We start from the raw sequence: 15,837 nt of genomic DNA, 5'->3' as shown, positions 1-15,837 counted from the left end.
AATGAAACCGAAAGTAAAAATCTTTTTCTTTTTTTATGAAAAACAAAAATTCTAAGTGATTTAATTATAAAAAATTGAAAAATAATATCGTATTTCAAAATTTAAATTTGAAAACTTTAATTACTTAACATATTTATTAACATTTTTTCAGAATTTTTGTATTTAAAAACACGTTTTCTGAGAATCTGGCGTTCGTGGAAGCGAGCAGCGTAAATTACCTTATCCGCCAATGGAATGGTAGCTGAACGTCTCTGCTAAACAGATCATTTCTTTGTCGTATATAAAGTTTCATAATTTGTTTTTGATTCAAATTGTAAACATTATATGTGAAATTTCTTTTCATTTACTAAATTGATTTCCTTACCATCAAAGTTTTATAAAATTTAACAGCTGTTAGGTTTACACCTACTGCTTTAATCTTTTAAAAGATATCAAGGAGGCAACGTGTTTTCGTTGACGGTCTACGCATATAGCGTCAAGATTCCGAAGTTAAAATATGTCCGTGGCATTCGAAGAGTCAAGGTAAACAATCAGAAATATGAAAGAGTAATATCTTAGTATTTAGTTATTATTCAATTGTTTGATGTTTCAAAATTTAAGTGTCTGACAATAAAAATTTCCCTCTTGTTCACGAAGAAAAAGCGAGCTCTTGTTTTAATTTCTTATCGTATGTATCTGAAGATACTTATTTTTTATTTTAAAAAAAAATTTCTGTAACTTTTCAGTCATTTTTATAAATCTACCTCTTATCTTATTTACAATAGTTGAATATTTTTTTTTAGTGAATCACGGGTTTCGTTACCGCTTATTAGTTTCGTTATTCAACTTATTTGATTTTAAAGGTTTTATGATTTTCAATATAAATTATACAAAAATTTCGCTTGTTATGGAAATCGTTCTTGATTAATATTTTTATTATGATATTTCCATTAAGCAAGTGGTTAGTAGGCAGATTCTGTGGTTGACTCCGCAACAACGCTCTAATTGAGTGTCTTAGATTTAATCACTTTTACTTATTGATATTAGAATGGATATTTTTAGTCAAGTAATGAGTCCTGTGTAGAAATTTTTATTTTTCCTACTGGTTAAAATATTATTAGTTAATATGGGTTTAAATTTTTGGTGCTCTATTACCTACTACTCACACTTTATGCTCCACCAATAAATTTCTTGTTGGGGTTCAAGTGCTCACTTGCCATTTAGTGGCCTCTTGTTGGGGTTCAAGTGCTCACTTGCCATTTAGTGGTATCATGTTTGCACTTACAAATTTCAAAATATAGATCATAAAGGCACAACCATTTTCAAGTAATGAGCCACAAAAATAAAAAAATTGGAGACATCATCATAATAAATATGAGGGTAATATTTAGATTCTTTTGAAAGTAATATGGCTGAGTTACCCATGTGTAATTAATCTTTTTCTCATGTACAGATAATTAAAATACATATATTTCTTTACATTTATAGTCAGATTACAAAGCGAATTATGGTAAAATTATCGGCATACAAATGAGAGAGGTAGTTTAATTTTACATTTAGCCTAATAGTTAACTTTCACTATTATTCCGAAAATGAAATTTGTTACTAATACAATATCTGATTAATGTGATGAATGTTTGTTGCTAGAATTATAAAATACCTAATCTATTGTTTATGTATTTATCTTGTCAACTTGCAAAATTTATTATATTATATTATATTTTAAACAATAAACAGTTCAAATGTTAAAAGACTTTGTGGGTCTCTTTAGACTCGCAGACTATATGTTGTGCATCCTTGATATAAATTGTAAATATTATTAAGTTATAAGAAGAGGTTTATGCAATAATAAATACAATTATTTGATTAATTCCAAATTTAAATTAAGGACCAAAATAGATTAAATCTAAAAATTATCCTGCTAATCGAAATACGTAAAAACTAAATGGGGGGATTTCCATATCGTGATCTGGCAGAATATTCGCCAAGTCACGTTCATTTCTCACGTCACGTTTCTTGCAGGCCATTTCAGTTTCCTGAAAATGGCCTGCAAGAAACTAAAAAAAAAATAAAACAATTCACAGAAAGAGACCAGTTTGAAGGGTATAACACTTAGCCCACCCATGGATAAATATCTACATTTTTTGTCGATTGTAGTTGGCCTGACAGGTCACATTACGAAAATATCCCCAACTAGGGGAACTAAATAAGGAATTAAATTGTTTACAAAAGATATAATTTTGATTCACTTTAAGTGAGTTTTTATCCTCTTGTGTATAAAGTTCTGATAAAAATATTTGACCAAATATTTAGTTTGATTTAACAGATTATTTTGACTGCTGATATATACTGTTATTTTTTAAATGTCTTTTAGAAATGGCCCAGATGATGAGCATTCCTTGGGAAGAGCTCCTGACAGAGAGTATGATGGACCACCTGGAATGGAACCAGATGGTGTCATTGAGGTACATTGTTTTAATTAACATATTTGAGACAGTTCAAAATTTCATGTTACGTAAGCAAATAATTTACTATGCAATCAATCATGCTTAAAAAATTTTTGATGGATTTCCAAAGAAAAATTTATTAGTTTGTTTCTTATTTTTCAAAAACATGATTCTTTTTTTATTTTATTTCTTAAACTATTTAAACATCTTTATTTTTGGAGGCAATTTATTTAAAAAAAAAATTAAAATGCAATAAGATTTCCTGTAGTTGTGTTTTTGTTGATGTACTACAAAGGTCTCTATTTTCCATAGAAAGTAAATTAATTTTAATCGTTAAATACTTAATAGAAACAAACACTAATTTTGCTTATATGGCAATATTGACAAATTTAGCCACAATGAAAAATTCACCAAAGCTCAATATATTTTAATTTTGAAACATAAATTAAAAGCTTGTAAGTTTTTATATAATGTATATTTTATACTACTGTAGTATTCTGGGACTAGAACATCATTCTTTAGAATGAAATTTTCAACTTACAAATGATGTTTGCTTTGTGTAATGTTAAAAATAAAAAAGGGGAAAATACTGTATCCCCTTATCATATCTTGTTTGTTAGAAGACATTAAAAGTGTAATATAATTTAATCAAAATCATAGTAAAGTTTCTGTAGCATAATTGATAACATTATCATGATTTACTGGTAATTGTATTTATTTTACAAAAAAAAAGGCAATTTCATTAGTTTCAATATAAATTTGATATAGCAAATTAATCTTAATCCCCGCTGCTTTGTAAAAAAAAATTTGCTATTGTTTTAATTTGTTGAATGTAAGTACACTAAATCAACTGTCTGGTTTTTTTTTTATTCATGAATTTAATTTAGTATAACTATGTTTACTATATAGATTATTGCAAAATAGCTTTGAAAATTTTGGCTTCTTAAATTAATATTGATTTGATCATTAAAAATTTTTTTTTAATAAGAAGCATAAAGAGCTAAAAAAATCAAATTTTTATTCCAGAGTAACTGGGAGTATGTTGTTGACAATTTTGATGATATGAATTTACGGGAAGAACTTTTGCGTGGTATATATGCATATGGTTTTGAAAAGCCTTCAGCTATACAACAGAGGGCAATTATCCCATGTATTAAAGGTAAGTTTTTGCATGTTCAGTGCAAAAATATATTGTGATCGGATTAAAATATTGAACTGTAGGTAGAATAGTATTTTATATTTATTATTTATTGTAATTTTTTTTGTTTTTGTTTATAATTTACAAGATAAATTATTGATATGTGTATTATAACACTCTAAAAAAAGTATTTATTCTTTTCGTGGTATGGTGCCTGTCGCCAGTGTGAACAGTGTATCCGCATGCCTTGAAAATGATAGAAATAGGTTTCGACTTTGATCAAAATTTGCCGTGGAATTTATAATTTTCAGTGATAAATTCACAGTTCATGCAATATGGATTTAGAGTATTGGAGCCATTAATCCTGCCGTGTAATTTGTATTCACATGATTTAAAAATCACACATCATGATTCATAATCCTGTTATTTAAAAAATAACTGTCATGATCTATATTTGTTCAATTTATAAATCACACATAGTGATTTGTATTTATATGATTTAAAAATCAAACCCCCCGTTAATGTGATTTCAATGTGTGCGTGTGTGCGAGATCAGCGTTAATGTGATTTAAAAATCCCAATCCGTATATGTGTAATTTTAAAATTAGGTACTTCGTGAAAATCCGTAGACCATTTTCGCCAAACCCGATATTATCACCGAACAGTAGCTTCTTCACCAATAACCACAAATTTGATAAGATTTACTGTGTAATCCTTCCTTGCGCAAGTTGACTTTCTTTAGTATGGTGATATAAATATTGTGCTTAATTAATGAAACATTTTCTTACCTTTTTATCAAACTAACTTTTAAGCCTTCTGTGCCAACTTTTGATCCTGTCCTTTTAGCATTTAAAAAATGCTTAGTGTGTCTTGAAGTTACAATTAGCGTGTAAGTTACAATTAGCTTCTTTTTTTTTTCATATAAAAATAAAGTTCTGATAACTGTTTTAGTTAAAGTTGTTTTTAATTAACTCCTAAACTTTCTCCATTGAACATATAGTATTCTTATCTGGGTAAAGTAGACCTTTTTTTTTTTCTTTTTAAAATTGAATTCTTTTTAATATTAATATAGTAATTGAGAGAGAGACACTGAGAAAGAAATTTATCTGAGAGTGGGAGTTTATTATCTTTCTAAAATGAAGTAACAATTATGATTATAAACATGCTTTTCTGCCCTTTAATTGTAATAGCCCTTTTCTCTTTCATGCAAATTACAAGGAGCACAAATAATATGTTTATCTAAAATTTGTTATGTTTTCATGCTTAACAAAGTTTTAAATGTTTATTAACCAAATTTTCGGTTTTTGACGCGACAAAGGAAAAAGCTGTGTTTTTACCAGTAAAAACTGTCAAAAACCTTTTTTTCCCCCTTTGTTATGGTGCGATAAAAATAAATTATCAAAATATTCTTCACAAATATCAATTCTATACATAAATGTAATATAACTATCAAATTTATATTAGTAAAAATTGTTGCACATATATTTTAAGTCTTGACTTGTGATGAAATTAAAATTCTAAATTTTGTACTTTGTAAAATTTTAAAAATATTGTGGGATTTACAGATTTTTTGTTATTGACATGTATTCAGCATCGATATTTTTACAATGCACCTGCATACATATATATAATCTTGATATTTGTATTCAAAATTTGTAATTAAAGAAAACTAATGGAAGAGCGTGTGCTATTTTAAGTAATTTTATTTTTATAACTAATATTTAATCGAAAGCACACTGAAGAGGGTTCGCAATTGTATTCAAAATGACGTATTTAGTAATCAGTGTCTGCTGACGCATGCATAGTGACTAGTTATGTGCATTTTTGGTTACCTAGCCATAAAAATGCCTCATCATATTTTTATTAATAATAATAAGTAATTTTTTGTTAAATTTTTTTAAAAAAAAAATTTCATATTTTAAGACCTAAAAGATACTTTTTATTTAAATTTTACTTAGTTGAAATAAAATATAAATCTAATGTCCCCAAAGATATGGGTTTTTGACTAGATGTTATGACAAAAAATGTATCAGCGAAAACCATCATGTGTCAAAAATTTGCCAAATAAGTAAAACTAATACTAGTTTTCCTGTAAATTAAAAAAAAACAATAATAATAATTTGAAAGTAACAATTTTATGGAGAGTTAGTAATTTAAAGTAAAATTTTAAAAGACTCCTGCATCTTAATAATCTTCACTTCTTAAGAAAAATTAGATCAAAGTGACATTTTTACATATGATTGCCTTTTTAGAATACATTTATATAAATTAATCGATCTATCTCTGTGGGACCAAACTAACATATTCATAATTTATAATAACTATTTTTCTATGATTATAAAAATTTCTGATGAATTTTATAAAGATCTTTCGCTCTTTAAATTTTAGTATAAAAGAATGAAACAGAAGTTAAGATTTTAAATTAATTTTCTTCTTCTTAGGTCTTGATGTAATAGCTCAAGCACAATCTGGAACAGGAAAAACAGCAACATTTTCTATTGCCATTCTGCAAAAAATTGATACTAGTCTTAGAGAATGTCAAGCTCTCATACTAGCTCCAACTAGAGAGTTAGCTCAGCAGGTAATTATTCTTTTTTTTTCCCTTATTCTTTTTAATCTTTGTCTTAGATTTTTGTTTGAGTAAAAAGTATTTTGTACTTTAATTTTTATTCTCTTTCCACAGATACAAAAAGTCGTCATTGCTCTTGGTGATTATATGAATGCACAGTGCCATGCTTGTATTGGAGGAACTAATGTTAGAGAAGATATTCGTAAATTAGAAATGGGTGTTCACGTAGTTGTAGGAACACCTGGTCGAGTGTTCGATATGATCAGTAGAAAAGCATTAAGTAAGTTATAGAAATATTTAGTATGATTCAGCTTAATTCAGTTGTTTTTAAAAATTACCTATTTTTATTTTTATCACCATCTTGATTGCTGAAGGTATTATTATAGTCTAGGTAATTTAAAACTAAATAAAATGTTGAAATTTTTTATCTTTGCACATGTATAATAAATGATATGAAGAAGACAAATTTACATAAGCATAATGCTAGAAATTAATCTTCGTAAATGTTCTGGTTGACGCCCGGTGGCTGAATGGCAGTGCGTCCTGTGTTACAGGTTTAGGATTCTATCCTCGGACAGGGCAAGGGTGACTCATCCTTTCATTGGGTCCGTAAATTGAGTATCAAGCATGCTTAGAAAGATAGCATGTCTCCCTTATCAATCATGCAGTGGGATTATGCACTCAGCTGACTACTTAGCCAGAACATTCTCCTAAGCCAAAAGTTTAAAAAAAAAGCTAGGATGGGCTAAGTAAGCCTTCGCCCTCCATGAGTTGTTACACCACAGATTTAAATGTTTTGAAAGTTATTCGAACCAGCAATTTAAAAATGAAATTTTGCCTCTCATAGCTTATAAGATTATGCGTGTATAATAATGAAATGTTTTCTCGTTAATACTATACTGCGTACATATGAAGATCTTTCCAAAATTGATGAGCGTTGTGTACAGTACTTTTTTAATAATTGTTTTTTTTTTTAATTTACTTTGTATGAATAAAAAATTGGTTCTAATTTTACGCATAATTTTCAAAAGCATTCTGTTAAATTCGAAAATTGATTATTTGCAAGAAACTATTTAAATTAGTAATAGTGATAAGATTTAAAAAAAATAAATAAATAAATAATTGTGTGTTGCAACTAAAGAAAAAAGAAAACTTTTTAGGTATTTCTGAAAAATACATAATGTCTATAATTCTTTAGTTAACTGCAATGCCTTGACAAAAATTAATTCAAAATGGTTATGAATAGTTTTAACTTAAATATTAGTGTCCCAAGTATGACTAATGTTTCACCGGTAAACATATCAAGTATGGTTGATAAATTTATTGCTTTCTTTGATACATTCATGAGAATTTTGAATGTATCTTTTTAATCTTTGTGAATGTGAAAGTTCAAAAATTAAACTGAATAATTATTTTAATAACTATCTATTTCTTTTGTTCCCCTTGTGATGAAATAGTTGAAATCAAGTATTTTAATGGATGATAAAATAACATTGTATTAATACACAACTCAAGGAACTTAGGTACTCTGTAATATGAACTGTTTTAAAGATCTTATTCTGTATTAATACACAACTAAAAGAACTCAGGTACTCTGTAATATGAACTGTTTTAAAGATCTTATTCTTTATTGAAAGTTAAAAATGAGTATTTACATAAGAGGTAGAGTGAGTATTACATATTTATTACAAAGTTACACTATATATAGATAACCTCATTTTCATACATTCAAGAGAAAAAGCATTTACTAATTCTTTTGTAACAAATGAGAGATATGCCTTTAAAAAAAAAATTTTTCTCCTTTCTTTTAACAGGAACAGATCATATCAAAATATTTGTGTTAGATGAGGCAGATGAAATGCTTTCTAGAGGATTTAAGGATCAAATTTATGATGTGTTTACTACCCTCAACTCTAGTATCCAGGTTTTTATATTTTTGATATTTTTTTCCATATTGACAAATATTCTAAAGTTATTAAAAATTAAAAATTTCTTGCTATGCTATTACTGATATTAATGTGGCTTCTATATAATTTCGGATTTTATTTATAATTTTTTTTCTGTTTTTATTGAGTTATAAGTCAAATGTAATTGATATCATTTTCTATCTTAATTAATAAAACTAGTTATAACCAATAATAATTTAAAATTTCATTAGAACAAGAGTTAATGTCCCCTAAAGCAGAAAATGATCAAAACTGTAAGGAATTTTCCAAAACAACACATGATTAGAAAACTAATTGTGCTCACATCATTGCGGAATAGTTTGCTCCTGAGACTCTATGACAATTTAAAATGCTGTTATTGATTTTTGTTTCATGATGTAAGCATACATAATTTGACATTTAACTGAGTTTCTTTTTCTGGCAATAAAGTTATTCCTAAATTATTAAAACAAAATCGGAATATTGTAATCAACAAGTCTTGTTGTGGAATATTTTATTTAATTCTGCATCAGAGTTAATATTTTTATGTGATCCTGCATGGTCTTAATTTCTTAAATATATCTAGCAGTTCATTCACTGATTAGTTGAGTTTTGGTAAGTTTAAATCTTAAAAATTTTAAACTGTACCAAGATTTAACTAGGCAAATGCGTGAAGCAGTGTCTTTATGATACCTTGTAAAAAAAAATTTTATTTCAAAGGAATACGGTCTGAGTTTTAGGTTGTTTATGGGGTTAAAAATTGTTTTGCTTTATCTTTTGTCATATAATTCTATCATATTGTTAATAATAATTCTAGTTTCCAAAAATTTACTTATGTGTTTTTTGCAGGTTATTTTGCTTTCTGCTACAATGCCAGTTGATGTTTTGGAAGTTACTAAAAAATTTATGCGTGAACCAGTTCGTATTTTAGTTAAGAAAGAAGAATTAACTTTGGAAGGCATAAAGCAATTTTACATATCAGTAGAAAGAGAGGTAAAGCACTTTTAACTGTATGTGAATATTTTTCAGTAGTATAATTTATTTATTAGAATGTTTTTGAAGTACTTTATTTAAATGTTTTTCTTTGCAATTTTATACCTAAGCTTTACATATTTCTAAGTCAGATATTGTGCAGAATCGAAAAATAAATAGACATTATATTTTTGAGATGTTAAGAAATTCTATTTTATCTTAACTTTTCATTTTTTAAAGTATATTTTATGCTTCTTTTTTTTTCAGGACTGGAAACTTGACACACTTTGTGATTTATATGAAACTTTGACTATCACACAAGCTGTGATATTTTGCAACACTAGACGAAAAGTAGATTGGCTTATGGAGAAAATGCATAGTCGTGATTTTACAGTGTCTGCTTTGGTAAGTTTTATCATAAAATAACTGACACAATATTATATTCAAAATTTCTAAGAGTTGGTATATTTATTTTGGTACTGTATCTGAATTTGTTTTAAGATAGTCATCTTTCGAGATGGCTTAAGTAAAAGGTTCTGACCAAAATCAGATTTTAGGGTTCAGAAACTTCAATATTTTTGCATCAGTTTTAAATTTTTTTTTAAGATAGTTATTGAAATCATAATGAGTAAATAAGAAATAATGCCTTGAACCTGAAACAGTTTAATAAATATTAATTAGTATTTTAGTAAGATTTTTTTTCTGTATCTCATATGATTGCAAATATTAACTATATTCAAATATTACTTTCTAAAAAAAATTTTATTTTGATATTAAATTTAACTTCCTAAAAAAATTTCAGTAGAAAGATTTTTTTACGGGCTTTGGATTAGGACTTGATAAAATGCCTTTATGTTGCAAGAGCTTCTTTTATCACGTAGTTAAGTTCATTAAACTCTTGCATAATTTTCCGTATTTTCCAAGACTCGGGCAAGCAGGTTAGTATCATTACTTTTTTAACATTAGAGGTGGAACAAGAGGACTGAATTTTAAGATTTTTTAAAACTGCTTCTTTGGGTGTTTTAGTATCAATATCTGCGGAGCTCTCAGCATTTGTAAAAAGTTCACACCTTATAGCAGAGTTTATCTTTTTCATCTTACTTTTTGCATAAAGTTTGCTTTCTCTTTTTATCTATAGAAGATTCTTCCAATTCATGTAGTGAGACATTGAGTGTGTTAACAACTTCAGACTTTAGAATAAAATTTGGATCCACATATACACTCTCTAAATCCTCATTTCTGTATCAAAATTATATATTCTTATTGAAAATATCTACTTTGTTATTCTTGTAATAATTTAATTCAATACTTTTTATAAAAATAAATATCTTTAAATATTCTATCCATATTGACAAAAGATAATTTTTTTATAGCATGGTGACATGGACCAAAAAGAAAGAGACGTCATTATGCGGGAGTTTCGCTCTGGATCTAGCCGTGTTCTTATTACTACAGATTTGTTAGCTAGAGGAATAGATGTGCAACAAGTTTCACTAGTTATAAATTATGACTTGCCTACGAATAGAGAAAACTATATTCACAGGTAAGTGTTAGTTAAATAAATAAATTGATATAGATCATAATTAAATAACAGAAAATGTATTGTATCTCTGTAAGAAATATATTTATTACAGTCTATGCTCTTTAGTATTACCCCCCCCCCCTAGTTCAATTCTTCCTTTATAACTACTGCTGCATGAAGTTCCGTTTGCTGTTCCATAAATACAATGTTATATTATCACCCAACTAGAACCTCCAAACTGAACTGTTTATTCCAATGTAACAAACAAAACTTTGTTTTATTTTTATTTCCCTAAGAATTATTCTGAAAACAGGTATTATGCATATTCGCTCTTTTAATCCAACATTTTCCATTGAAAAAGAGAAGTTTGGAGAAAACTATTCAAGACACTGTTTCTTTTGATGTAACTGCTTAAAAAGCAAGTAACATCTTGTTATTTTTCTATGAATGAAAAAAGAAAGACAGAACCTCCTATTATTTACCTAGAAGGTTACGGGGAAAAAATTAAATGTACTTTTAACCTTAAATGTACTATATTGAATAATACATCTTTATCGTTTCGTAATTCTATTTAAGATATTACATGTTTTTGCCAAAATAAGTCCTGTATTTATAACATGTAAGTAAATATTTACACAAATTTTATGTAGTCACATTATAGCAACCTCATGTTCCAGTCTGTTTTTCTTTGGACCACAGGAATTGTCCTATAGAGCTTCGACTGTATTAATGTGATGTTAAACTTATTAGTGTGTTAAACTTATTAACAGAAAAAAAACAATTAGCACATAAGTGACATCACATGATTTAACTTTTTGAAAATTTTATTTAGCAACTCTAAGATATAGTGTTTATATTAATACAGTTAATTTTCAGTATAATAAAGGAACTTCTGTATAATATATAATAAAGAAATTTTATTACCAACAAATTTATATATACTCAAATTTTAATATCCCTTTTCATGTAATTATATTACTCACGACAGAATGTCCTTGGAAAACTTTTTATATTTTAGCATTTATAATAGAATTACTTATGCATTACTAAGTTTCATATCAATGATATTAAAAATGTCACTTTTGACAAATTTCCTATTAAAAAAAGGGGGGTAGGAAATTATCAACAAGTTAAGGCATTGAAGGCATGTATGTCTGTTAAACTTATTTTTAAGTGTTATAAATTAACATTAATATTTTTCAAGTCTTTTCAATTATAGTTGTGCATGTTCTATGAACATTTTAATTTAGTAATTTTATCATGAATTTGAGGAAAGATATATATATAACAGAAAAATAATTATTTCAATAGTTACAATCATCTTATTTTTAAAGGTTTGACTAATATTATTGATTTTCCTCTTCAGGATTGGCAGGGGTGGCCGGTTTGGGCGTAAAGGTGTTGCAATTAATTTTGTAACTGAAGATGATAAAAGAACCTTGCGAGATATTGAGCAGTTTTATAATACGCAAATTGAAGAAATGCCAATGAATGTTGCTGATTTAATTTAAATGAATAAAATAGTGCATTGAGATTATAATTTTATGTATCTTTATTCTATACTGGACATTTTCATACTGATATGCAAGCGTATGAACTGATTTAGCAGCGATCAAAATAAATTATTTTGATAGCTGTATTTTTTACCTAATGTCATTTTGGAAACAAAAACTTTTATGCATACGACTTCCATGTATAGTTTAAAGTAATTGTATATTTAACAAATTCATTATTAATGCTTATAAGGCACAGATTTGAATTGAATTATGATATACTGTACACTGTGCTTGTGATTTCAAAGTTTCAGACTTTGTTTTATAAACATTTAAATGTTTGTTAAATTGTTATATTTTACAAATAATAGACTTAGTGGTAGATATTTTTGCATATTTTTATCTGCCCCAATATATAATTTCTCTGTGACACGCAAAAGTGTGGCCTGTTGTGACAGTTACATATTATGCTTGTGCTTATTTAGTGATTGTTTTATGTATCATAAAACTGCAAAAGCAGTTAAAAGTCTTATGATTATGTTCATAAAATATTTCTTGTTGTTTATGATTTTACTTTGCTCATTTTCAAAATATGATTTTAAAAAATGTTTGTCCAAAGTTTTACATTTGTTAATATTTTATTTTGTTGATTTATTTCATAGCTAGTTATAAGAATTAATGTTATGCAAACTCCTATTGAAATTCTTACCCATTGCCGATTTGAAAATGAAATTTTAATTTAAAAAAAGTTCATAATTTTAATTAATAATAACTGTTTCTAAGCATTTCTTTGAATAAAATTTTATTAGGTTTTCTTATCATAGAATGATAGAAATTGGAGTTGGAAAAATATTCACAATTAATTTAAAATTTTATAATGATGTTTTCTCTGCAATCTACAAAATGTCATAGTTAATTCCAATTATTTAATGTTTTTGGTTATTTATGTTTGTTTAAGTATAGTTTTGTAATGCTTTTATTGCAAATTGTTTTCCTTCTTTAAAAAGTTATTTATTTTATATTAAAATTAAAAATTTAAGTGACTAAATTTTAAGATCTTATTTATTGAATTGCTAAAAAAAAAAGTTGAATAACTTTCCCTTACTGTTCTAACCTTTTTCATTTTTATTCATTGAAATTTGTGGTTAAACCGAATCATGACAATTATTAGTTATTTATTACAACAGGCTCAATTTTTTTTCTTCTATTCTATAAAAAATGTACAAATTTATAAAATATTTCAGGTATGAGAGTATGATAAACATTTTTGAGTTTAATTTTATCTTCGAATTTTTTAATGTAATGATTATTTTCAGTCTGCATTGTTTCTATCCGCCAGGTATTATGCCTATTTTAAGCCATTTAATACAAATGAACCAACTTATTTGATGCAGTAGAACCCTGCTTATCTGATGCACTTCCTAAGATATTTATTATCTAATTGCATTTCTATACTTTTTTTAAAAAATCTTTTTGGGTTATTTGAATCACATTGTGATGATGAATCCGAAAACTGGCTGCTAAAAATCTACGGTGATACAGAAAACAGAAAAGTACAAGTTTTTCTTCTATATTGTTTATAATAAAAAAAGTAAAATAATTTTTTTAAAAAAAAGAAAGAAAGACAGGAAAAAAACTTCATTATAGTGTCTATTTTATTTGAGTAATTTTACTCTTAGGTTAATGTTTATAAATTCGAAAAGGTCTCTTGACAAAATGTGCTCTTTGCCCTGAAGGGGTCGATTAATCAGTTTTACTGTATTCATAAATAGAATTCTTTCTTTTATTCAATCCCAACGATGGCTAGTCAAAGCTATTTTCTGTGTATAGTCAGCTTTGTTTGGCCTTGCTAGAGTCACAGACAATTATTACATTAAGATAACAGTGCTGCATAAAATTCTGTTACTGTGATTGTCTGTAATACATTAATTTTTGAGTGGTTAATATGTCCCTGGTTTCATTTTCTCTGGTGACTCCGAATTAAATTCGAAGTAAAACCTATATAGAAGTATGGGGAAAAAATTTGAACTTTTATTTTTGAAGGTAGTGGGGAAGTTTGTAAAATGATGTATATATATATACTTGTTTTTAAATAGTTACACATTTTATAAGTGCATTGACTTATTGTTAATTTGTAATTTGCATATTGTATATTCACTTTTTTTGTTTATAGATATTTGTCGTTTGTAGTTCCTATCTATAATCACGTTAATGACTTTGTATAGTTACGATTGTTTTTTCTTGTGTTCAACCACATCTCATTGATGCTTTTCAATTATCTACTCGGTTTGTAAGAAGATTTTTGTGACCAGGTCAGAAGATGTTGCAAAAAAAAATATATATAAGTCAGCATTAAATTGCTTTTATAAAATGTGCCTCTTATAACAAGGGATATTAATTTTAAAAAAAAAAATTATTTGTCATTTTAAATCGCTTACTTCCAAGTCCTGATTCAATTGAATCCTGGATGAAATGATTTGAGTGCTATTTGGTTTTTAAGTTAAAAAATCTATTAGGAGCAGATCTTGGATTCAACAATGAATTTTTTATATAACTCGTTTAAAATTATATTATTGATGCTGTCAGAAAAAAAAAAGTATTTAGACTAAATATTTAGACTGTTCCTTTTGAATGGAAAAGAGTTTTAAACTTCCTTAAATTCAGATTGTTTCAAAATTGTATGTAGATAAGCAATTAAAAATAGCAATATTAGGTCCCTCATGTGTCTGGTTATGTGTTGCATTAGCAGTTGTACTAAAGGAATATAGCCTTATAATAGTTAAATATGAAATTGTGTGTCACAACAATAAGTAAATAAAATAAGGATAACAAAAGATAGCCATTATTGAACATTTTGCTGTATATTATAACTTTTATATCCAATAATTTCAGCCAATTTATGTTAAATGAGCGAATCAACTTAGTCCTCATGTTCTTGTTACAACAAATTTGACTGTATTTATTTATTGCATCTAATCATATTACCTAAAGTGAAGAGTGAAACATATGCATTTTCCAAACAGGAATATCATTAAATCATAAGATCAAATTAATTATTTCAAAAAAAATTTTTAGATGCATGGTTTATTCATATTTTATTTTAGACTAAGAATGATTGTTTTGTTCATTTTTTTTCTTCTTAAATTTTAAACAATCTATTCAATACAATAAGAAAACTTGTTGTAACTTTGTGAATAGGAAATTTCGTTGAAACCTTTTAGTCTTTATCCAAATTTATTACTCAGTTTTAAAAAATAAAAAAGGTGCTAATTGAAATTTTTAAGTACCATCTATTAGTATTTAAAATGATTTTGTGGCTATCCAAATAAAATAACTTAATTCTTGGTAAGAATTAATCTGCTTACAAACCGACAATATTATATATTGAATTCATTTTAGACTTTGATGTCTGACTAATTGAAAGTAAGTTAATTCTTTTGTGAACATGCCAAATTAAGTTACAAATAAGTATGTAGGTTTTACCTTGTGGATTGCTGAATTTGAGGATTTTACCATGAACTTGTTAATAATATGTATTTGTATAAATTCAAATGATTTGGAGATAAATTTTGTGCTGACAATGATTTCACCGAGACCAAAAATTTTTATACTTATTTTGAAGTATTGAAAAGTAAATATAAATATTACTTATGATTATATCTTTGAACTAATATGTGAGTTATGAGTGCAGTTGTTAATACTTTTAAAATGTTTGCTCTTTTGTTTAAGAATTTTTAAATAAAATATGAAGAAAATATTTTGTATTCTTTTTCCCACGTTTATTCAAATTTT

General features: G+C 26.6%; 1 protein-coding gene across 2 annotated transcripts; it reads left to right on the top strand.

The window, feature by feature from the left end:
• The first annotated feature begins 202 nt into the window (after window positions 1-202).
• LOC107448311 (eukaryotic initiation factor 4A-I) lies at window positions 203-15,800 on the top strand. Of its 2 annotated transcripts, none has more exons than XM_016063455.3 (10): window positions 203-522; window positions 2,354-2,444; window positions 3,453-3,585; window positions 6,006-6,145; window positions 6,248-6,413; window positions 7,948-8,057; window positions 8,908-9,051; window positions 9,298-9,435; window positions 10,404-10,573; window positions 11,919-15,800. In XM_016063455.3, exons 1-10 carry the CDS (start codon window positions 497-499, stop codon window positions 12,061-12,063), a joined length of 1,263 nt encoding a protein of 420 aa, XP_015918941.1. In that variant the 5' UTR covers window positions 203-496; the 3' UTR covers window positions 12,064-15,800. The 2 variants fall into 2 exon arrangements, with proteins under 2 accessions (XP_015918941.1, XP_042911685.1); XM_043055751.2 differs by having other exon boundaries at window positions 237-546.
• The last annotated feature ends 37 nt before the right edge of the window (window positions 15,801-15,837 follow it).

Source organism: Parasteatoda tepidariorum, chromosome 6 (genome assembly GCF_043381705.1).
Source record: "Parasteatoda tepidariorum isolate YZ-2023 chromosome 6, CAS_Ptep_4.0, whole genome shotgun sequence".
Taxonomy (NCBI): domain Eukaryota; kingdom Metazoa; phylum Arthropoda; class Arachnida; order Araneae; family Theridiidae; genus Parasteatoda; species Parasteatoda tepidariorum.
The sequence above is the reverse complement of the archived record's forward strand: the minus strand, read 5'-3'. Positions and strand labels throughout refer to the sequence as shown.

Bases quoted from the DNA above. Each gene is read 5' to 3' on its own strand.
- LOC107448311 (XM_016063455.3), top strand. From the start codon at position 497: ATGTCCGTGGCATTCGAAGAGTCAAG. The intron at 3,586-6,005 runs GTAAGTTTTTGC...TCTTCTTCTTAG, and splicing joins AATTATCCCATGTATTAAAG to GTCTTGATGTAATAGCTCAA. The intron at 8,058-8,907 runs GTTTTTATATTT...TGTTTTTTGCAG, and splicing joins CCCTCAACTCTAGTATCCAG to GTTATTTTGCTTTCTGCTAC.